We start from the raw sequence: 21,516 nt of genomic DNA on the forward strand, positions 1-21,516 counted from the left end.
GGTGAGTGATGACTGATAATAATGTGTGAGAAGAAGATAAAGTAAAAATAGAGAAAAAAACAAGTGCAAAAATGGGAGAAAAATTATGCCATATAAACTCATAAAAATGAACTTTTCATCCATTAATCTTTAAAAAATGTCATGATAAAGTTTAAAGAGTTGTCCATGTTTATGAGTCACCAATTATGCCATAAAAATTCTTTAGGATGAACTTTTCTCAAAATTTCTCTTAAGGATGGAAAATTTTAACCATAGTTACTTTAGCCTCCATTTGGGAAGTGGGTTGGTTTTTTTGGCTTTTTAACTTTTTTTGACTATTTTAGCCTGGGGTTAAAAAGCCTGGTTTGGGAAGGGCTTTTTGACTTTTTTGGCTTTTTGACTTTTTGGTGATGTGTGTTCCTGTTAATTTACCAAAGTGCCCTTCCCAAAACACATCTACCTTAATTGCAAGGGCCATGTCGTCCACGTCAGCAAGCCAACTGTCCGAAATAGTTGTTGTTCTTTTTTAATTTTTTTTTAATATATTTTCGGTTTGGAGTTGCCGTTTTTTGCTAACCTTTTTTTTTATTTTAGGTTTGCATTTGGCATATTTTGTTTAAATTTTTTTATTTTTTATTTTTGGGTTTTATTTTGGGGTATTTTGGTAAAATATTTATTTGTTTAGTTGTTTATTTTGGATTTTGATTTGACGTATTTTGCTTAATTTTTGTAATTTTTTTTAAATTTATGTTTTTGTCATTTTTATTTTTTTATACATTGAAATAAGTTCTTGTTCTTTAATTTACGTTTTTTGTAATATTTTGTTTAATTTTTTTTATTTTTTTTCATTTTCTGTGAAATGATAAAAAGTGAGGTTTTATTTTATTGTCCTGTGTAATTTAAATAATTTAATTTTAATTTTATTTTATTTTTATTGTAAATATTTAAATAATGTAAATGATCTAAAAAATTTAATAAGCAAAAATTTAAAATAAATATTCAAAAAATTTAAAGCGTAAAAATTTAAATAATTTAAATATTCAAAAAATTATTTTAACAAAAAAATTTAAATAATTTAAATATTCAAAAAATTTAAATAATTTAAAATGTTAATATTTTAAATTTAAAAACAACTCTACACTCAAATCGTAACTAAACACAGAAAACAAAACTTAATTAAAAAATTGTTTTTAAAACTCATAACCAAACACATAATTTGAAACTTCATACTACTTTCATAACTCTACACTCAAATCATAACTAAATACCTAACAAAAAAATTAAAATATTTAAAAATATTTTTATAAAATAGAGTTTGAATTTTTTTTATAAAAAATTTTAAAATTTAAAAAATTCAAATTGTAATATTTTGAAATTAAAATATTTAAAAATATTAAAAAACGTTTTCGTTTTTGCTGTTGACATGACTTGGCTGGTTGAGGTTATACTTTAGTGCAGCTGAGTAGGACACGTGGACGGTAGTGGCTAATTGGTTCAACATTTTCAACATAGGGCATTTTGGTAATTTAAACCCTTGTTGTATGTGAGCTACCATTCAAATGGAGGCTGATTCATATTTTGTTGCCTTGTGGCTAATTTAGCCAATTTTGTCGTGTTTTGGCTAAATTAGCCCACAACCGGCTTCCCAAACGTACTCTTAGGTAGTGTTTGGTAGAGTTTTAGAATTATAATTTGATAATAGAGTTGCATTTTGAGTTTGTGAGTTTTGAAATTTTGATTTGAGTGTGAAAAATTTATTTGATTATGAGTTTTGAAAAGAGTTTTAAAAAGAGTTTTAAATTGAATTTGAATTAAGTGATGTGACATATGATATTTGACACAAAAACTTACAACTTATAACCAAACACACAACCCAAAATTCTATTCAAAGCTCTTAGCTCATAAAAAAATTTTAAAAAAATTCACAAATTTTTTTTTTTGTAATATAAAAAAAAAAAAAAAACCCAAACACTGTTCCGGTCAACCGACCGGACGATCAGTAGGACCCAAATTTTCAAGAGTTTTTAAAGTGAGTGAAATTACTTTTTAAAAATACTAAACAAACACCACACTCAAAAGTGAGTGTGGAACTATATTTTGAAAACTCCACCAAACAGAGCCATGTGTTTGGTTATGTGTTTCAAACACATTTCCACCCACTCATTTTAGTGTGGTGTTTGTTTTAAGGCCAAGTTTAGCATCTCCTCAAAAAGTCAAAAAATTATCACTATTCACAAAAATAAAAAATAAAAAATTAATTTTTCGCACATCAATTCACACAACCGTACAACTCATCAATTGACCCGTGAAGCTCTTTGCTGCGTTTGAAAGGAAAAATTGCACAGTTTTGTGTAATTTTCACACACTGTTGTTCGGCCCATGAGGGCCCATCACGGGTCCCGTTTTGATAATGTGAATCGTTCAATGTGTAGAACTCATCGAGTCCTATATGTCTATAAAAAATCACATTGATTGGATATTGATAACTATATGATCAAATTAGTTTTGTATAAATAAATGGACGGTGTTATAATTAACGGTTGGAAAAAAAGCACATCTGATCAGATAGCTATCGATATCCGATCAACGTGACTTTTTATTTGCATATAGTACTCGACGAGTTCCATACATTGAACGGCTCAGATTATCAAAATGGGACTCATGATGGCCCCCATGGACTGGACAAAGCCGTTTAGTACAATGCCCGAAAATTAGCCAATAATTTCTTACCATCAACGCAACCCTCCGATTGTACGACTGTTGACTTTTCATTTCTAATCTTCTCCTACACACTTCTTTATACAATTTTTTAATACACATTTTTTCATAAAAAATCAAAAAGTTAACACAAACATCTATATTTTTTTCCTCAACTTTTTAGTCTAAAAAGACAAAACGTACACTTATTTAGGATACCCCAAACAATCCCTAAGTTTTCAAATTAAAATTCCACACATACTTTTGAAAACTCTTTTTCAGGCAAAAAATTTTATCCAGTCGGTTGACCGGAACAGTGTTCGATTTTTTTTTTCTTCTCTTGGGCACCTATTATTTTTATATTGTAAATAAAAAAATATTTTCAGATTTTTTTTAATTTTTATATGAGTTTTGAATAGAATTTTGGATTGTGTATTTGGTTATAAGTTGTAAATTTTTTAATCAAATAACTTTTCTAATTTCAAAAACTCAAAACTCTCTCCAAAATTCAATTCAAAAATTTTTTTCAAAACTCATAAACAAACAAATTTTTCATACTCAAATCATAATTCCAAAACTCACAAACTCAAAATACAACTCTATTATCAAATTATATTTAAAAACTCTACCAAATACTACCAAAATTTTAACCATATAAAAAAGAGAATATTGGTGAAAAAATCATTCTTAAAGAATGTATAGGGCATTGGATCCAAGAGAAAATTTTATTTGATGATAAAGACATATTGGAAAAGTTGTTGAAAATTTTGTCGAAAAAATCACCGTCATCACCAGCTGACGGTAGTAAATGGTAGTGATGAATTAGAGAAATGTATAATATTCAACATATAGAGTGTTATTGAATGGGTAACATGTATCACATTTTAACAGATAGGTTGTTTGGTGAATTTTAACAAATGAAAAAATAGGGTTAGTGAATTTTAACAAATAGACAAATTTAGTGATTTAAAGAGATAGACAGATGAGTTGATTTCAATATATAGTGTCATTTTGACCAAAATACACTAGAACTTGGGCCTAATGGTCCAAAAAATTCATAAATAGACGTATGGCGTTAGGACCCTATAAAAAATTACTCTAAAATATTCTTCAAAACAAACCACACTAGAAAATTCAAACTACACATCATCACTATCTCATTAGGTTTGTAAGGGATTTGGATCCTCTCCATCCAAAACCCCAGCCATCTCCAGTCGTTTTCTTCACAATGCACCACATGTCTTTTGAAAGATCCAAAAGACTAGAAATTGCCACATTGCAAGCACATTTGAGGCTTAGGTAGAACGGCGTGGCTTGGAATTTTCGAACAAACACTCGCCAAATGTCGTTTGGCTTACTAACGGTAATAACAGAGAAGCGAGTTTTGGCCCTAACCCCTTTCTTCTCTCTCTTCATCTTTGTATCTCCTCTTCCTCGTATTCACTATCATCTTTACCTAGCTTGATCGAAACACCCAACAGCCTCGATGGAGTGAGGAACCTCTATAGTATTTTTTTAGAGTGATCTTATAGTATTTTTTAGATGATTAAGATTTAATTTTACCAAAATGGAGGATACAATAATCTTTTCACCTTCCAACTCTCAAAGTCTAACCTTATCACTCTATAATTATTCTAAAAAAAATCACTCTAGAGAGTCCAACGACCCTGAGTTTCATCCTCACGGAAGTGTCAGCCACTCTTCATTGTTCCTCACAATAGCTCGACTTTCAATTTTGTTCTAGGAATACATATTTCAAAATAGTGAAGATCAACTACTCAAAAAATACTCAAATTTGATGAACATTGTGAAAATTTTCTACCATGAATCAAAGAAGAAATTCTAAACAATGTAATAACATATACGATTAAAAAAGAAGGGATTGGAAATAAAGGATAACAAGAGAAATACGCAACACACATTCCACAAATACAGAGCAAAGCCACAAAACAACTCTCGATGTGTGTCGACATCGATGCTCGGTAGTGAAGTGAGAAATGGAGACATGCCGCCGCAGTCGTTACCTAAATCATTTAATTAAGTTTTCATAAAAAAAATTAATTTTTTTTTATTATCACAAATTTCTCTTTTTAATAAATTTCATAAAAAAAAAAAATATAACCAACATGTTATCATTTTACGTTTTTAATTTGATAAAAAAATATATGTAAATTACACATTATTTTTTTATATTTAACTATTTTCTCACTTTGACATCTAAATTTTTTCTTGTTTTAACCCTTCATATTTTAAAAAAATTTCCCAGTTTACTTATGTTCAAAGTTAAACAAAAATGCCACCTTAATTGGTACCTAACACAAAAAAATATTTTATGAAAGTTTAGGTTTGTGTTAGAGGTAGGGGTGCGCGTGATGCGATTCAGGTGGTTTGAAAGTAATATTACAAATTGAATGGCAAATTGATAGATTGACAAATCGCGATTTGAGCGGTTTTAAGCAAATTGGCAGCTTGAAAAATATTCTAACCAATTATCAAACATTTGCATGATATATAATATTAATTTGCATAATATTTTTCATATATGTAGGACAAACTAATTTTCCATAATATGTTTCATATATATAACTATTAATTTGAAACAAATTTCATATTTAAATATCTCTCACAATTATTTTTACTTTGATATTTCATTAGAGGTTAAAATTTATATATATATATATATATGTATGTATATATATTAACTATAGTGAATCGGAGCGATTTCAAAGGCGGATTATAAATTATAAAGGTTAATTCGCAGTTAACGGATAGAACGTTGCAGATTAGTATGGATATGTGTGGTTTTAGCAGATTGTACAGTATTTTGCACAGTCCTAATAAGAGGTGTGAATAATATATAATAAAATATTTTTATGTTATGTGACTGTTAATGTGTTATTTTTTTTAATCTAATTTTGAATATAAATTAATTTTTGGAATAAATTGAGAAAAATTTAAAACAATAAAGGCCAAATTGGAGAATACATACATTAAAAACCAAAGCGAAAAAATAACTAAACATAAAAAGAGTAAATATAATTTACTCAAAAAAATATTTATCTCTTAATCTGATAAAAATTTGATAGAAGGATTAAGTAAAATACAAATGCACCTATGAGGTTTAATTAAAATACAGTGGTTTTAAAAATTACAAAACCCACATTATTAGAATTTTTTATTTAATAAAATTTATAACTATGCTCTTGTACAGCAGTAAAATTATTTGAATCGTAAATTGAAATACATTTATGACATATTAAAAATTGGTAATTGATTTAATAATTTATTAATAAAATAATCATTTATTATGTGATTAAAAATTTGAAGAGACATTATATAATTTCTGAAATTATAAGAGACAATTTATATTTTAAACAAATTGTGTTTTTCTAATTTATCCAAAGATTTTTTTTTTATTTATCAGAATTTATCCAAAGATTAGAAAGAACTTTTTTAACCTGATTTTTTGGCAGGTAAATTACCTACACCTCCCTTGAGGTTTAATGAAATTATAGATTTCCCCTGAGGTTTCAAAAATTACATCGTCTCGTCACAATTAACGCCGTTAACAGATATCATAAATTGACTAAAATGCCCTTTTGACAAATAAGGACAAATTATCTACACCCCTTGAGGTTTAACTAAATTACAAATTCTCCCTTGAGGTTTAGCTAAATTATAGATTCCCCTGAGGTTTAGCTAAATTATCATTTTTAAATAAGTTATGAAATATAAAATTAAAATGGAAAAAACACTTATCACACTACAAAACATTAAGGTTTTAGAGACCAAAATTTAGGGACAAAATTATTTTAAGGGGATCAAATATTTTTGTTGCGAAAAGTGTCATTATATTTTTAGCAACTAAAATTGAACATTAGTCATTAATTATCATCTTTTTGGTATCAAATTTTTTGTCTCAAAAAATAAATCATTTTGAGACCAAATTATTTTGTCCTTAAAAGTCTATTTATTATTGACTTTTTTAAAATTTTATCGCTAAAAGCCTTATTTTTTTACTTTTCAGGGCAACTTTTTAGCGACTATCCTCATGATGATAGAAATTAGTCCCTAAATGTCTTTTGCAACAAAATTTTCACTTTTAGAAATAAAAAAAAAAAATTGGTCTGTAAAACTTTTATATGTTGTAGTGTCAGATAGTGAGAGTTTATAAAATTAACAAATAATTAAATAAGTTAAAAATACAATAAATGACTTGTCAAAAAAATTCTTACAATATGTTTGGTTTATTTTTAGAAATTTATTTTCAATTTTTTAAAAAAAAATTAAAAATTAATTTGGTTAAGAAATAAAAAATAAATATTATTTTTATATAATTTTATTTTTTGAGTGGTTAGAAATAATTTTTACAAATTAAATATATTTTTTCATATTTATTTTTAGGGTAAATTACACAGACACCTCCTGAGGTTTATGTTTATTACAGTTTCTCCCATCACATTTGGGAAATTACACTAACTCCTCATTGTTAATTGAATTTTATGTACGATGATCATTACGGTGAGGGGGGAACTGTTATGAAACTTTAAACCACAGGGAACAATCTGTAATGAAACTTTAAATCTCAGGGAGCAATCTGTAATAAAACTTTAAACCTTAGGGAGGGAGATGTAATTTTCAAAAGGTGAGGGAGAAACTGTAATAAATATAAACCTCAGAGGGTGTCAATGTAGTTTACCCTTATTTTTATTAAATTAGTTTTTTTTTAAATTCTGATTTTTTTTTTCTAAACAACAAATCAAACATGATTTCAAAAACATATTTTTTCCATCTAACATAATTCTTTTGTAAATTTTGTTGATTTATCACAAGGACTTCAGCAGGGGCAATATCGTCCATCAATTTATATTTTGGTGATGTCAGTTAATCATTTTTAATGTTTAGTTAACGGTAAGGGTTAAATTGTTATGCGAATATAAACCTCGTAGGACATGATGTAATTTCTAAAATCTCAGAAAAATTTGTAATTTAGCTAAATCTCAAGAGATGTTGAGGTAATTTGTCATTTTTTGACTATTTTAACTTGAATAAAAAAATTTCGCTTGATATATATTTTTTATTTTTTATAATTTTATAAAAAAAAATAATTATAATTTAAATGTGATATTTTATCTTATTAATTTTTTAAAATATTTATTTTTAGTGAGTTAAATTAGTTCAATCATCTTTCTTAGTGGAGACTAAACATTCTTTTTAAAAAAAATGATTAAAAGTTAATTTTTTTTGATTTTTTTTAAATGTATAAAAAATATAATAGATAATGTGATGTAAAATGAATTAAGAAGTGAAAGATGACTTTTAATTAACTTTTCAAAATAGGCTTAAGCCTTCATTTGAGATGTTAATTGACTTTTTAAATATTTTAAAGGGTACTTTCAAACACTTTCTCAATTTCATGATAGATTTAAAAAAATTGAAGATGCTGTCATTGGCAATTCATCGAACACCAGCTCTTCATTCCAAGACTGAGAAAACCTCTACATACATCATCACGCATAGCATATATATATATATATGATATATACAATCCACAAGTCTCATCGCCAAATCTCACCCACACACTCTCCTTAATCGTGCACCACACACTCCAACAACAACAAAAGCCAGAAACTCGTGGATCCAACCCACGCGCTCTCAAAGCGCGTGAAAAACCCAGATCCAACGCGCCATAGAGAAATGTTGCCCTAATCGCCTTCGAAATCCCCAACACCCCCTCCCTCTCTCCCTCCTCTACTTTATCTATATGGTCGCCGATCTCTCTGCAACTTCGATCTTCTAATTCAATTCGTTTCTGGTTCTCTCGATTCGGCACTCTGTTCGATCTTTGGATTCAGAATTTTCGATATCTCGGTGAGTCAATTTTTCAACTCTTTGTTCTCTCATCGATTTGGCTTTTTAGATCTGTTGAATTTGAGTTTAATGCGTTCATATACGTGTTTGTTTTGTTTGATTTGGATCTTTTGCGATTGAGATTTGATTTGGTTTGGTTTGGTTTGACTTTGTGAAGGTAGGAAAATGGAACCTATGGACATCGTTGGGAAGACGAAAGAGGATGCTTCTCTTCCGAAAGGTTTGCTTTTATTTCTTTATTATAGTCATTTTTTCTTACTTAATCCATATTCATACATATAATCTCTATCTATATGTGTCTGCCTTTATGTTTTCTGTTTTCCTATGTATGTTTGTGTATTTATAATAATAATTATTATTTTTGTGATTCAATAAGTTCATTTTTGTGCGATTTTTATCTTATTATTATCATTATTGTAATCCAACTGCATAAAAAAAAAAAAAAAACTGTGTTTGTTCTCATGAATCAGATTTCCAGTGGAACTCTGCCACATAAAATTGATTGTTTTTAAATTTTTTAATTATTATTAACCTTAGATCAGCAACTTCTGAACTGTTTAAACTTCAATTTTATTATTATTATTATTATTTACGCACAGTTTGTTTGGGCAGAAAACATTTTCAAGAATTTTTTTTTTCTAGAAAATATTTTCGAGAGAAAGCATTTTTATATGTTTGGTGGTGATAGTGGTAAAATGAAGGTGGAGGTGGTGGCATGATGGTGGGGCTATGGCGGTGGTCATAGCATTGGTGATGGTGGCCGTGGTTGTGGCTATGGTGATGGTAGTGTGGTGGTGGAGGTGAGAGTGGGGGTGATACTGTGGTGACATTGGTAAGATTTTAGTCCAAAACACCTTTTAAAAGTGGAAAATATTTTCTATCCAAATAGGCCTATTTTCCGTTGACTTCCGTTTTCCATTATACCAAACACCAAAAAATACGGAAACAGAGCGTATTGAAATTTACTTTCTTCAAAAAATGAGAAGAAACAAAAAGGAAATAGCCATTGATTTTGTTGTGAGCAAATTGAGTTATAGATGCTTGTTGAAGTTATTGGGTAATGGTGAACTTACATTACAGCTTCAGATACTTGCCCGCTTTTAATTCAATTACCACTTTGATACATATTTTTGTTAGGCATGTGTATAATGGTTTCGGAGCAAATTGTGTGTTGGTTTCTTAAACTAACCTTTGGTTAAAGCCAGAGACATTTAAGGAAGGAATAAAAGGTCTTTAACCAGAATTAAATAGTTTCCATGTTGTATATTGCACATGAACTATAATTGAGACAACCAATTTTGTTTGTAGCAGTAGATTCTATTTGACAAAACATAAACAATAGTAGAGGAGTTCTAAGCCAACACACTTTACCTAATGATGTTTTTGCATTCTGGTTTTTGTGCATCAAGGGCCATGGTCTCCAGTTGGGGTATTCTTTCCAGTGGAAGAACTTGAACCGATGACCTCCTAATGAGGTGCTGGGGTTCTGGCTAACCCCAGTTGGTTCATGGTTTTGCGCTCTTTCTCTACGATTTTGGTTCAATTCATAGTCTTCTTAGCTGCAATGCCCTTTGCTAATCTGTTAATTTAGGGCATCTTATTCTCTTAGCTAATGTGATGTATCCTTTGAATGTTTCATTAGCCTTTCAACGTATTAAGCTCACACCTTGTTGAGTTGAAGTGGGTTGTCATTTGCATTTCGTAAACCTAATGCAGAAAGCAAACTGTTGCTAAGATGAATGATACCAAGAGAATGAAAGGCATATCATTTTCTTTGTGAGTCTGTAGGTGCATTAATTTTCACCACTAGTTAAATTTACAATGCATTTGGTTGTTATCTGAGTTCTACTACAAGCAAAGTTAGTGGATATCATTCTACTTGAGTTGGTTTGTTTGCTTTGTGTATTATTGCTTTTGTTAAGTGGGGTAGTCTATTGTTTTGCTTAATTAATGCATCTTATGTACTTTCAGCAACCATGACTAAGATCATTAAGGAGATGTTGCCTCCAGATGTTCGTGTAGCAAGAGATGCTCAAGATCTCTTAATTGAGTGTTGTGTCGGTGAGAATTTGATTATAGAACTTCATAGCTTTCATATAAATTCTTTATTTACATTAACAGCACTTTATAATTGTCGTTATCACGCTGATTGTGAAGTCTTTCAAATGTTACCTTGAGTGATATGAGTGTCATATTATTTTCTCATTTATGCCGTGTCGCATATAACTGGAAATTTTTAGTAGCAACTTTGTTTGGTTGACTGCAGCAATTTTCTTGATGACAACCTTTCCCTTTTGTGTTTTTGACGGATTAGGTTCTTGTTTTTGTTTCTATTCTAAAATGTCATGGATTGATAGTAATTGCACCAAAAGTTCCATGGAAGTTTACCTCCTTGAGCCTTCGTAGATTGGTGAAGAGAATCTTATTTTCAAAACAAGCATGATCACGAAGCTTATAAAACAGTATGATCATAACATGAGGACAGATGATGTAGGTATGACCAAACGTCCGGCACTGTGGTTTATGGGAATTAAGGGTAGTGACAAAGCAGAGCTAGTTCTGAGTTTTTGGTATAATGTAACCCTAAATGTTGGATGAAGAGGGTGGAAAAACAATCCATATATTAGGATAAGCAAGTGTTAGCATGCTAATAATATCTGTATGACTAGATCTTGCAAGGACTATTAAGCAGAATTCTGTTATTTGTATAGGAGAAATCTTTAAAGTTAATTACAGTGTGTTACAATTCATCCTAACCATGTTATCATGCAATAAAGGACTTTAGCCTTAGAACTACAGAATTTTTCTGATTATAAGCCATAAGTGGAAGTTGAGAGAGGCAGAACATTTTATCTCCAAAAATTTACATTTTTTCTGATATAAATCTTGAACTGCTCCGCTGGTGTCGTCATGACGGGACAAGTTTGCTAGTTGACTGGAAGATCTCTCATCAATGGAGGACTAGTTAGGATCTTCTTTCAAACGCTTTCTTGCATTTTGTTAACTTGTATTTTCCCCTATTGTTGTTATGTGCTTGTTTCTCCCTCTGCATGTGGTTGAATGCCTTACTCTACCTAATTACAAGCTTGCGAAGGATATCAATCGTAAAAAAGATCTCAAGCAAGTGATAAGTGATTCTTCAGATTTTTTCTGGTATTCCTCTCCCCTATATCCCACAATTGTAACTGATTTTTCTACGAGTTGTTCTTATGAGATTTTTATTAATAGAGCTTAGATGAAATGTACATTAAAAGGATTTTTTTTTTCATTTTAGAGCTTCGATCTTTCTTCTGAAGTGGGTGCTGGAATACTGACCCTTCACAGGAAGAAGGCATTTTTGGTTTATTAACTTCCTCAAATTACAAATGATTAAATAATAAATAAAGAAATAAAACAAATTAAGAAATTAAAACAATACAAAGAGAGAAAGAAGAGAGCATTCGCTGCATCAACTCATTCATGTTGCTCCTATTTGTCCTATTAACTCCATTGCTAATTTGGTTTTGGCCTCAGCATATTGTATGTAATGTACAAGTTGTTTTTTCAGTTGTAGCTGTATCTCCAAGTTTAGTGGGACATCAAAAACAGTGTCACTGTAAAAAAAAAATTAAGCCGTGAGCTTGATTGTCACACAAATCCCATCAGTCCTAGGTTTTGTTGGGCATTTCTAGTTTAATAACCAGATGATCAATTGAGGGATTATTAAGTATAACTTCAACCTGTCCTAGCAACTTTTTGTATTAGATACTTGACTTCTTTGTGACTAAAAAAGGAGATAACCAGGCTTTGTCTATCCGTTGGAGAACATATGTAGTTACAATTGAAGTTGAACCTTTTTTATGATGGATAATCATTCAAGGAAACTTCCAAACTTGTGCACCTTGTATTTTCAATTGTGTTTCTTTGAGGTTTTTAGGAGACAAAAGGGGCAATTGAGTTTGGTTATGATTATTGAATTAGATTTGAGTATGTGAGCTTGTGAAGGGGAGGACTATCAAAATTATCCATTGTGCAACTCATATGGATGCTGTGATGTTTTTCGGGGAAAAAATTATTGGTGGTTGATGCAAAAGATAAAGTAGAGTATTTTTTCCTCGGCACATACAAATTGGTTTGCATCCTTGCTTTTGGATCTTCTGGTTGTATTCTTGTAATTTGGGATGATTATGATGGAGACTACAAATTTGCTTTGAGTTCTTATCTATTTTCATTTTCTTCAGAAACTGAAATTATAAAGAACCTTGGACAGTTGGAAGCTTTTGGTAGCATTTTGATTTCATTAGTTCTATAGTAAGAGATCTTTCAAGTGTCACAATGTGGAGAGGGTAAGTGATATTTCCAAGAGCATATGGTCATCAGGTTTTCAATATTATGCTCCTGTGGTGTGAATTTTTCTGTAAGGCACATAGGTTGAATTTGTTGTGAATTTTGTGTGGAAGCAAGAAAATGTTCCTTTGTTTCTTTGAGATTATTTTGGGTTTAGACATGCATTCTTCTTGGCATTAACTTCGATCTTGCTCAAGTCCATTCCTTTTAATTCGAGCATAGTGATGCCAACAACTAGCCTCTCATTACTAGTCTTCATTAATGTCATTCGGAGGATTAAGGACTAGGGTTGAGGTCTTTATAAAAGTTGTACATATTAAGGATTATGGGATGTTTTTGTTCGGATTTGAATGGAAAATAGGCTTTACAAAGGGTCAACTGGGAAAAGACAAACCTGTGTAGTACCCCCAGCTCAGTGGTCTTTTTACGTTGAACTTAAGCTAATTTAGAAGTGACCTTGTAATCAAGAGGGTATCAACTGTAATGTATCAGTGCAGCATCTATCAATCCCCCATCCCTCGGGGAACTTTCTCTCTCATTTTTTTTTTCACTTCTCTTTATAATGATATTGTTTCTGTGAAATAAGTGTTTGTGTTTTACTAGAAGCAATGCCTTTTCCTATAAACAGAAAGGATTTTATTGGTTTCAAGAATCATGTTTTTAGTTATTAGATTAACTTCAATATCCTTTCTGTTGATATTTAGATTGACTTGGAGATTTCAGATAATAACTTTTATGACAAGAATTCAATCGCTCATTTTCTGGAATTTGTTTTTGGAGTTTCATGGCCCATACACCTTTTTGGTAGTAAATATTACATTTGTCTGTGTTGTAAACATTTGATGCAATCCATTATTTATAGTACTTATATTGTATCCACTTACCTAACATATCATTCCATAAGGATTTTCTCACTATGTAGAATTAGATGTACTCTCTTGTTAAGTTCATTTGCCAGTTCATATTGTACATTGTTCTCAAGGAACAAACTTCTTTCTTCTATGCTCTTCTTGCAGAGTTCATAAACCTTATTTCATCGGAGTCCAATGAAGTCTGTAGCAGAGAAGAGAAGAGAACAATTGCACCAGAGCATGTACTCAAGGCTTTAGAGGTTTTTGATAAATCCTGTATTTTTTTTATGTTCAATTTTTGTTCTTGTGTGTACAAGGCATCTTCATTTTACTTTTAGGCACATTAGGAGGTTAGATTAGATGCACATTATTGTGTAATTCATGGAAACCATTTTATCGGGGTCCATCTTATCTAGAATTAGATCAATATGAGGTATTCTAGAGCAGAATCAAATTGTCAGTTCCTTTTCAATGGATTCTTGAAAAGCACCTTTTTCTTTTTATAAGCATGGAGGTCCTGAGACTACAAATAACACAGGTGGTTTCTCCAGCCAAGCTTTTACATATGAGAGGAATGCTAGAGACCAACAATTTACAACTCACAATTTACCCACCACGATGAGATGGCAAGGGGGTTGACAAATTAAAAGTTGGCATGTAAAGGGAGCTTTTTTAGGGTTTTCAATCTTTTTCCTTAACGTATTTTCCAAGTTGACTAGCCAAATTGCATTTGGTGTGTCTCAGAGTTGTGTAGTAAATATTATCAACGTGAATTCAAATAGTTTGAGATTTTTTGTTGTTGTTGTTGTTGTTATTCTATGAGATAATGAGAACAGAGTCATTCCTTGAGCTTTTTAACCAGGAGTCTTGCATACTCAATTTTGATGTGAAATATGATTAGCAATAGATTGAATCTAGTGCATTTACACTCCATGCCCCCCCTCCTTCCTCCAAGTGCAGAATATTACCATCTCCTCATTTTATTTGTCTTGATGCTAAAGACACATGGTTGTCCTGACAAATGTGGTTGTCTGTCAGGTTCTTGGTTTTGGAGAATACATTGAAGAGGTTTATGCTGCATATGAACAACACAGGCTCGAGACTATGGTAATTATCAATTTTTACATGATCCTTTTCACATTTAACTATGGCAAGACTAATGATAGGCAAATGTATTGAACTGGTATACCAGATTGTCTGTCTGGATTTAGTCATTGGTTTATCTGATTCCACCACATCTAAATTATTCCACTTATCCCTAATTATTTTCATTAGATGTTAAATGGATGCGATGAATGGGAAAAGTGATCTTACATTTGATCATCGATGCAGTTTCTACATTCCACAACCATGCTTATTGATTATTCTTTTGGAAATTCATTCTAGCAGGACACGCTAAAAAGTGGGAAATGGAACAATGTTGCCGAAATGACTGAGGAAGAAGCATTAGCCGAGCAGCAGAGGATGTTTGCCGAGGCACGGGCAAGAATGAATGGTGGGGCCACAACTCCAAAACAACCGGACCCTGAACCCACAGTCCCTAAACAATCGGAACCCGAAGCCACAATCCCCAAACAACCGGAACTCAAACCAGGTGTGAATAGCTAACTTTAGGACCCTCTCTTTTTTAGTCTTGAACCATAGGCAAGCGTCTTACTTCCATATGTTCTTCTCCATCTGTGTTTTTTTGTCTTTTTCTCCTAGTTATGTACAAAAATGCCCTTGGCTAGTCTCTACTGAAATTCTCTAGATTTGTTTGAGTTTGTTTGTACTTTTATGAATTATATATGTCTATATATTATTGTAATTAGTGGGTTCAAACTTCTATTTCAGAATTATGACGTTTACTTGTATTTTATTCTTTTTTTTTTTTTGGCTGGAAGGCTTGGTCACCATTGTGACCACATTTAGTATAGATGTGTCTGACACTTAAATTTGTCTGCTCTATATTTGTGACCACTTTTTTTTGTCTTCTAAATTATTATTATTTTTTAAATGGCAAGTTAACACAAATGGGGGCATGAATGCTGAATATGTTGGTCGCTAGTTAAATCAATTGCATGATGGATTTTCAATTTGGTGCTGTTACACAATGGGTCTCAATTAGGATCTTGTTGAATCTCTGGAGCATGTTCTGTTTGGTTACGGCACCATTTGTTTTAATTTTTCAGAAATTATTTTTAGACAGATTTTTTTTCAGTCTTCAGTGATTTTGTTTTCAACAATGCTAGGTAGTTCAAAATTTTGTGGTTCAAATGGCTCAAATCACTCAAAACGACGTCGTTTTGACAGATTTGAGCCACAAAATTTTGGGTTATCAAACATTTTCATTTTGGCTTTTTAGAAGCATTAGATGACGAGTTTTTTTTTGTTTTTAGTAAATTTTTATTTTTTAATCATTTTTGTAGAAGCATTTAGATTATATTTAAAAAGTTCAAAAAAATATGAAAAAAAAAATCATTTTTTTTAGGGGAATAAAAAAAGTTCATTAACAACAAATAAAAATTTAATTAAAAATAATTTGAAAAATCAAACTAACCAAAATAATTCTGAACTCCGCTTGCTCTAAGTGACAATGTGATATACTCGAAAGTTATAAACAACAATTTTGATTTGATGTGGTTATTATCGTAATTCTGAGCAGATAGTATCATAAATTAGAGTAGATTACATCTAATTGAAAGAAGTGTAATTGAGAAATAGAATGATTATTCTATGGTAATGTTCATTATTGTGTATTGTTTACTAAAAGAAGTATATACTTTTTTTAAAAATAAAATCATCATTTACCATCATTGTAACGAAATATCATTACAACGAAATATCATTACAACGTAATAATCATTTTATAAGATAAAAGGGATTTTGATCATTTTATATATTAAAAAAAAAAAAAAAAAGGGGATTTGATCATTGCATTTTGTTTTGTTTTGTTACAATGAACTAAACGTTATATATGAATTGTGCACTGATGGTATTGAATATTGAGAATATTGCTAAAAATAAAAAGTCTATGATACCAGATAAAATATTGAGAATATTGGTATGGATTTCAAATCAATAATATGTATTGAAAGATATTATTGGGAGGTCACATTCTATTTAGAATCTTGATCAGTAATGTGAAATTTTAAGAGTTTTATTCAGCGTGTTTGGTTTCAGTTTTTTGAATTTAATTTTTTAAAAATTAAAATTTTTATTTTTTGTATTTTTTTAATAAATATTTTAAAAATTTTAAGTATTTTTTTAATTTTTTTAGATGCACCTTATTTAAATGTATCTAAAAAGTAAAATATTTGTAAAAAAATATTTTTAAAAATTAATAAATACACAAAAATACGAAAAATATATTGAATTTTTATATTTTTGGTATTTAGTAAATTTTTTAAAGATTTTTTTTTCAGAAAAATTATATTTTTTAAGTATATTTATGTTAAGTGTGTCTACAAATTACTTAAAAAATTCAGCAAAAATCAAAAAATACTAAAAGTAAGGGGAAAAAAAATCAAAAAAAAAAAAATGTAAACCAGCAAAGGGATTGATTTTTTCTAATGAGATTTGTAGCATTAATTGTTCAAAAAAATGAGTGTGCTTTTGATTGATTTGTCTATTGTTTCTGATAGGTCATTAAATGTGGGTTATTAAGTTGGCACCACTGAACCAATGTGGTGTCACTTTATAGGTAGGTGAAATGTATGCTCATTTGACGATGGATAATATTACAAATATTAAATTTTTTATTAAATAAATGGTTAGTTATCTCATATAGGTGTGAAATCTGTAATTTTATAGAACCCATACTCATATGAAATGCTTAGTTATTTATTTGATAAGAAATTTGAAATTTATAACATTTTCCTTCGAAGATTAATACTGTGATTCATCTATGAAATTAAGTAAGAAATTAGAAAATGATTAACACTGTGATTCATGTATGAAATTAAATAAGAATTTAGAAAATGAATCCCAATCCAAATCTATCATCTAAACATAAGTATCTCCAATTTATTAGGCATATATGTTTGTTAGTTAAAATACCTAATATAATTCATTTTTTTCAACTCCAATGCACTAGTTATATAATTAAGCATTTTAGCTCAACTCCTATTTATTAGCTACATGTAGTTAGCCTTCGAAGGTTAGGAAAAATGTATTTAATCATCAGGATCATTTCCCTTCATCTTTATTATTAATGTGCATTCTATAAAGTTAATAGTATTTGATTAAATAGCTAAAATAAAGAGTATGGTTGGAGTAGAAACATAAAATAATTGATAGACAAAGTAAAATGTAAACTTTATAGTAATGTTTAGATATAGGTAAAATGCTTACTAGCATTGGAGATCCTGTTGCATCTTAGGAATTAGGTTTTTTTTTTGGAATTTTTTTATTGAGCATGATGTTTTGATTAGGTTATGCTAAAATCATAGATTTGGATAGAAATTTACAAAGAAAAATGAAAAAGATATTATATTTCATTCACATTTTATTTTTCTTTTTCAAATCTTTACTTAAATTTATATTCCAAACACAATCTTAGAATCTTATCGTTGTAAGATTTATCTTCTTTTATTCATAAGAACATGGAATTTCTGGAACCCTAGAACTTTTAACAACAACAAACACTACCAGAAAAAAGACATGGTTACAGAATGGTGTGTGTTTGTGTTGGAAGCATGTCTGGGGTGAATAAGGATGGATGCCTCTGTGTTTCCCTATTGCTTTTGTGACCTTCCCTCCCCTTCTACTGTGTCTGGATTCAGTTCCCCAAAAAAGAGTCTCATCTCATCAGAGTCAGACAATTGCTTTTGCTCCCTACCTCACATGGAAAGTGAAATAACACATACATTGTCTCCCTAGATACTTAAGTCAGATTCTTTCCTTTCTTCCTTCATCTCAAAACTTCTCTCTTTTTCTTTACTGCTACTATGGTTGGTTTGATAGATTATGTTTACTTTTTCAGGATTCTCTTCCACTACAACAAAGGACTATAAACTATCAAATGACAATAATCTTATGAAAATCACAATCTTTATCATACTTTATTTGTCATTTTTCATATTAATAATGATAACAAGTATGAGTGGTGTGAAACTTGTTAGGCTATGTTTGGCATGAGTTTTTTTTGTGGATATTTTAGTTATAAAAAAATAAGATAAGTTAAAAAGTTAATAAAACAAAATGTTATATTCAAACCATAATCATTTTATTTTTTCTCTAAAAAATGTTTAAAAAATCAAAAAATCTATCGCAAACGAGACTTTTTAATCCCAATCTAAATAATTAAAAAACTAAAAAATTAAAAATTTCAAACGAATGCTAAGTCAAGATAGTGTTGACACAGGCCAAGGATTCCTGTTCCTAAATCTTCATACTCTTTGTCTCAAAATACTTAGAACCATTTGATTATTGAAAAATTCAAGTTGTGATTATTTCAAAATACGATTCAATTGTTGTATTTTGAGATAGAGGGAGAGAGAAATTTTAGGACAGAGGATCCAATGTCGTTGACACATAAAGTGATAAATAAATTATGGTACTAAAATATGATCTTCCTAATGAGTAATTATTTGGTAGTCTTGAACTGTTATGTTAGATTATGTACGTAGTGTTTCAAATTAATTACATAATAAAAACAAAAATTATGAATAAAACAAGTTGACTCACTTATATTTATTAAGAATAGTGGGAAGACAAATGATAATTTATTTACTTTTATACAAAGAGTTATGCTAGGGATCTTAAATAAATTATTAAATTTTTTATCGAAAAATGTTTGAGACCCTCATTTTTTAAAGATCCCTACAACCCCTTTTGGATCTCCATTATTAATGTTTGTATGGGACCCACTCATGTATGTGTGGGGCCCACACCATCCATGGTAGAGATCCAAAGGGAGTTGTAGAGGTCTCTAAAAAATGGGAGTCTCAATTATTGTTGTTTTTTATCAAACCTCTTACATGGGTGTAGGACCCACACACATATGATTTGCCTTTTTGTGATTTGACTCACCTACTTTTACGCTGTATTTGGTTGAGAGATTTGAGTAAAGCTTTAAAAAGGAAAAAAATATGTAAAATTAAGTAAAATATAAGTATATATTATTCAAATTTTACATACCTTTTTTATTTTCCTTTCTGAATTACTTTTTAAATCCTTCAACTAAATACAGCGTTAGTATATGTTGCAATTTCTCATTAGACACGAGTACCATATAGTAATTTTGAGAGGATGCAATAATTTTCCTTCCTGACATTATTGGACAAAGCAGTAAATGGAAACCCCACAATCCTAAGAAAATATCAGAATCACTCTCTCTCCACCCACAAATCTTCAAGGTACTGCCTACCCATTGATTAGCTCTCAAAGATGAAGACAGGCATGGCAAAGACCTCTGAGGACTTCTCCTCCAAAACCCACTTCCGTTGGACAAACAAGGTTACTAATGAAGAAGAAGAAGAAACAGCTCCAACCTTGAAGCCTGAGCATGAAAAAGAAGAGTCTGATAAGGTGCCAAGGAAAGAATCACAAAGAAGGAAACTCCAGGGAATGGCAGTTTCCAGGCTGCGATCGGTTCTCGCTGTGTTTGGCAAGAACCAATCACACTGGCCATTGGGCTTAAGCCCAAAAGTTATCGGTACTCTTTTTGGATACCGACATGGGCACGGGCACGTGCACTTTGCATTTCAAAAAGATGCCAACTCGGAGCCTGCCTTCTTGATCCAACTCGCTACTCCGATTAGCGTGTTGGTTCGGGAAATGGCTTCCGGATTGGTCAGAATTGCACTGGAGTGCGATAAGGATGAGGAAGAGGACAAGGAGGAAGAGAAAAAGGCAGTGAGGACGGGGAGGGGGAGGAGGAGGAGGAGGCGGCTGCTGCTGGAGGAGTCACGGTGGAGAACTTACTGTAATGGGAAGAAGTGTGGGTTTGCGACGAGGAGAGAGTGCGGTCCCAAGGAGTGGAAGGTGTTGAAAGCTGTGGAGCCTATTTCAATGGGTGCTGGTGTCTTGCCAGAGACTAATGGTGGTGGAGGAGAAGAGTTTGGTGGCGATGGTGGCAGCGACGGTGGTGAAGTTATGTATATGAGGGCCAAGTTTGAAAGGGTTGTTGGGTCTAGAGATTCTGAGGCTTTTTATATGATGAACCCAGATAGTAACGGTGCTCCTGAACTTAGTATTTACTTGCTCAGAGTCTAATAAGCCTGCCATGGAAACTCTGATCAGCTTCTTAGGGTTTTTTTTTTTTTTTTTTTCCCAGTATTTTTAGACTTAAGTAGTGATGAAACTAATGGTAGCTCTTGAGCCAACATGGAGGTCTAGTTCTCTCTAATCTCTCTCTCTCTAGAAATGGAAAAGTGGGTATTTGTTTTTCGTTTTGGCTGGAATGATAAAGATTTATGTATATAATCTCAATTGTACAATGGTAGGAAGGACTTTGGAGGCATTATGTATGGGCACCGGATCTTATGTCTCTAATTTATGTGTTATTCTATTCTATCACAAAACACTTGTAGTTGTTGAATTATGTAGCGAGATTTTCTATCTCAAATTACTCTGTTCTTGTGTCACAAAATACTCGTAACGCTTGGACTATGCATCACGATTCTTGTATCATATCTTAATATTCTCACATAATTCAATGATTGTAAAATTTTTAAGGCGAAGAAATAGAAAAATTTGGGAACAAAGTGTCCTTGGCTATGTATATGGATGAAAGTATGGCAATAGGTAAATGCAAATATGGTCAACTCTTCATACTGGTTCCTAATTATGCAATATTGGGGTCTGAACT

General features: G+C 30.8%; 2 protein-coding genes across 9 annotated transcripts; both read left to right on the top strand.

Moving 5' to 3' along the window:
• The first annotated feature begins 8,086 nt into the window (after positions 1-8,086).
• On the top strand, positions 8,087-15,545 carry LOC114305870 (protein Dr1 homolog). Of its 8 annotated transcripts, none has more exons than XM_082907863.1 (6): positions 8,087-8,547; positions 8,705-8,767; positions 10,519-10,608; positions 13,890-13,984; positions 14,763-14,831; positions 15,111-15,545. In XM_082907863.1, the coding sequence occupies exons 2-6, from the start codon at positions 8,713-8,715 to the stop codon at positions 15,330-15,332; spliced, it is 531 nt and encodes a 176-aa protein (XP_082763989.1). In that variant the 5' UTR covers positions 8,087-8,547; positions 8,705-8,712; the 3' UTR covers positions 15,333-15,545. The 8 variants fall into 8 exon arrangements, with proteins under 8 accessions (XP_082763989.1, XP_082763991.1, XP_082763992.1 ...); XM_082907865.1 differs by having other exon boundaries at positions 15,114-15,545; XM_082907866.1 differs by having other exon boundaries at positions 8,106-8,547; positions 8,709-8,767; positions 15,114-15,545.
• A 4,409-nt stretch (positions 15,546-19,954) lies between these two features.
• Positions 19,955-21,249, top strand: LOC114322859 (protein MIZU-KUSSEI 1). Its single transcript, XM_028270285.2, has one exon. The coding sequence runs from the start codon at positions 20,094-20,096 to the stop codon at positions 20,919-20,921; it is 828 nt and encodes a 275-aa protein (XP_028126086.2). The 5' UTR covers positions 19,955-20,093; the 3' UTR covers positions 20,922-21,249.
• Positions 21,250-21,516: the final 267 nt, after the last annotated feature.

Source organism: Camellia sinensis, chromosome 15, assembly GCF_055761805.1.
Source record: "Camellia sinensis isolate YWXY chromosome 15, ASM5576180v1, whole genome shotgun sequence".
NCBI lineage: Eukaryota > Viridiplantae > Streptophyta > Magnoliopsida > Ericales > Theaceae > Camellia > Camellia sinensis.

Coding starts and splice junctions, on each gene's coding strand:
- LOC114305870 (XM_082907863.1), top strand. CDS start 8,713: ATGGAACCTATGGACATCGTTGGGAAGACGAAAGAGGATGCTTCTCTT. Junction 8,768..10,518: donor GGATGCTTCTCTTCCGAAAG/GTTTGCTTTTAT, acceptor ATGTACTTTCAG/CAACCATGACTAAGATCATT. Junction 10,609..13,889: donor CTTAATTGAGTGTTGTGTCG/GTGAGAATTTGA, acceptor CTCTTCTTGCAG/AGTTCATAAACCTTATTTCA.
- LOC114322859 (XM_028270285.2), top strand. CDS start 20,094: ATGAAGACAGGCATGGCAAAGACCTCTGAGGACTTCTCCTCCAAAACC.